This window comes from Egretta garzetta, unplaced genomic scaffold (genome assembly GCF_000687185.1).
Source record: "Egretta garzetta isolate BGI_Z169 unplaced genomic scaffold, ASM68718v1 scaffold319, whole genome shotgun sequence".
Lineage (NCBI taxonomy): Eukaryota > Metazoa > Chordata > Aves > Pelecaniformes > Ardeidae > Egretta > Egretta garzetta.
This window is the reverse complement of record NW_009260769.1, coordinates 1,187,528-1,190,219: the sequence shown is the minus strand read 5'-3', so window position 1 is coordinate 1,190,219 and position 2,692 is coordinate 1,187,528. Positions and strand designations below refer to the sequence as shown.

General features: G+C 41.1%; 1 protein-coding gene across 1 annotated transcript in view; it reads left to right on the top strand.

The window, feature by feature from the left end:
- Positions 1-601: 601 nt before the first annotated feature.
- PTPN14 (protein tyrosine phosphatase non-receptor type 14) overlaps positions 602-2,692 on the top strand; it is a 71,295-nt gene continuing 69,204 nt past the window's right edge. Inside the window, exon 1 of the mRNA XM_009646189.2 lies at positions 602-775. Within this exon, the coding sequence (XP_009644484.1) occupies positions 602-775 (174 nt within the window). The remainder of the gene's footprint in view (positions 776-2,692) is intronic.

Below are 2,692 nucleotides of genomic sequence, written 5' to 3'. Positions count from 1 at the left end.
TGCAGAAAGCCTTTCTTCTTTCAAAATCGCACCTCTTTTAAAAGCCTCTATTCCTTAGCTTTTTAAGCTAGCTTTCAAAGCTGGCCTGAGGGCACCAAAACTTAACTTGAAGATTATGTTATAGACCCCTGTGGTGGGGGTAATGGTGGGAGAGTTAGCACCTCTGGATGCGTGCCCTGTAGAGTTGCTGTTTGTACTGAGCTGCTCAAAGAATGGCTTTGCAATTAAATCTGTGCTTTAAATTCAGCGCCAAAATGGAATTTTGAAAGATTTGTTGTATAAGGTGTTCTTCTGGGAGATGTAGTAAGTGCCTGGCAATCCTGTGTGTGGAGGTGTTTGGTTTATGGGTTTAAATGTGACTCTCTTCCTTTAAGCTTTTTCCTTTTCCACTGATCTTTAGGAACATCTTATTTCACACTTAACTCTACTTATTTGTATGTATTTTGCAGGAATCCCTTGAAGCTCGCTCTGGGAATGGACAGCTACCTCCATTTCTGGAGGAGAGTAGTGCCAGTTGAAGAAGCTTTCAAGGCAAGTCAACAAGCGTGCTGATAACTCTCGGAGGAGTACGGGGAAGGGGCAACCTTCCAGGCCAACAGCCATGCCTTTCGGGCTGAAACTACGACGGACAAGACGCTACAACGTCTTGAGCAAGAACTGCTTTGTGACAAGGATCCGTCTTCTGGACAGCAATGTGATCGAGTGCACCCTCTCCGTGGAGAGCACGGGGCAGGAGTGTTTGGAAGCTGTCGCTCAGAGGCTGGAATTACGTGAGGTAAGAGTAACCCGGGAAAGACCATCTGCCACTGTATAATTTGACACATTTTTAGCTCAGGCAGTCTGTTTGTTTGAATCATGTTATTCTCAGAGCTGGCCAGATACGATCAGCAGCTGGAGCTTGGACAAACATATTCTGGTTGCATGAAAACTGAAGGCAGAACGGCACTCGGGGTTTTGTGCTGTTCCTCATTCATCATAGCTTCAAGAGCGTTTTGTAATATGAAGATCGGGTTTCTTCTTTTCTTAGAAAGCTATGGGTGTTACTTTCTGAACTGGGATGCCAATGGCCAAGTTACAGTAACTTTTATCGGAATGTAACCCTGGTTTCACCAACACTGCTGGTTGAATTATGCCAGAAGGAGACCACTGGCTTTTAAATATCTGCTTTCATATAAATATAATATTTCACATCTGAAACTCTGAAAGGCTTCTTTTACATTCCCAATGCTTCTGAAAAGGCTAAAGAAACCCAGTCTTACTTTAGTAAAGACTGAAATCCTTTATTTTCTACTTCTTACTGTAGAGTCCAGTGTTTATTTTAAGTGTTGAGGCCTTTTTAGCAGTATCTCTCAAATTTGCACAGCACAAATCAACTGTCTTTTCTTAATTATCTTCTGTGGACTCCTTACATGTATTCTGCATGCTTTTACAGGTATTTGCAAATCACAAGTTGAAAATCATTGCCTGGAAATTGCTATGTTATCATCTGACTGTGGTGGCTGAAGCTTTCTCTAAACCAGGGAATCTGCTAATCTTGCAGTTGTTTACATTTGTTGGTCCAGGGCCCTTTGTAATGGTGGCAACTAGAAGGTAGCATACAAATACCTAGTGCAGATGAAAACCAAACGAAAACTCCTTTTTGTACATCAATAATGATAAAGAATGAGAGAAGAATCTCAGTCTCTCTGTGTGTGCAGAATAGACATGGAAATGTGCAGGCAGAAACAGGGCGAGAGACTCAGAATATTGCATAGTGATTTTTCATATTTGGGGGTTTTAATGTGGATTTTAGTAGAAACATCTTTCCCCTCCCCTTACAGAGATGAAGATATCCCAGGAATTACTTTTTGGTTGGCGATGCTTTAGGCTGTCCTTACAGAGAGAGGTTAGGTCATTCCCTTTCTTTCCAGTGCGGAAAGGAGTGAAAAGAATGGAGTGATTCTCCTCATGTTCCTTGAGGGCTTATCTGGTTGGTGCAGCAGAAGTCTGGGGCCTAATGGTTCTCTCTGGAGGTCCACCTGCATTTGCAAACAATAGCTCTGTCAGTGGGTGAGCATTATTCTCCACAAAGCATTTTGTGATTTCAGAATGTGTTTTGTTCCCCTGTGGAGCAAAGCCTGAAGTTTCAAAATTTTCCAGAAAAAGAGATGGGTCAATAGAGGAGCAAAGGAAGTTGTTTTGGTCAGTGTTCAGTTTCATGGGGGTTTTCTATTGCTTTGGGTTTTTAAATTTTCAAAATTATTTGTGTCATGCAAAAAGAAGTATGTCAGCGCAGAAAGTTTGTGTTTAAAGATAAAAAATACTTTAACAACACAGAAGAGAATGCTTTGATGTTCTTGGAACACTTTCCTCTTCTTTCATCAATCTCCCCGCTTTTTTTCTAAACAAGGTTTTGGCAATGTGAACCCATTTTGTAAAGTTCAGATTTCAAAAATACAGCATTTTTTGACAGATTTTTTTTTTTTGTTATCTCTTTTCTGATTGGTTCTGGTAGAATCCATTGCTGCTTTAATTGTTTTGGAGAAAAGAGAACTACCTGCCTCTTTACAACCCTGGGAGGGTCTCCTCCCTGTATCCTCTTCTGCTACTTTCATGAGGAATAACTGGACCTAACAAGCTGAGAGGTACCTGCTGCTGTGTGCTGTCCTTTCTGACCCAAAATTAATTTCTTCTGACCCAAAATTAATTTCTT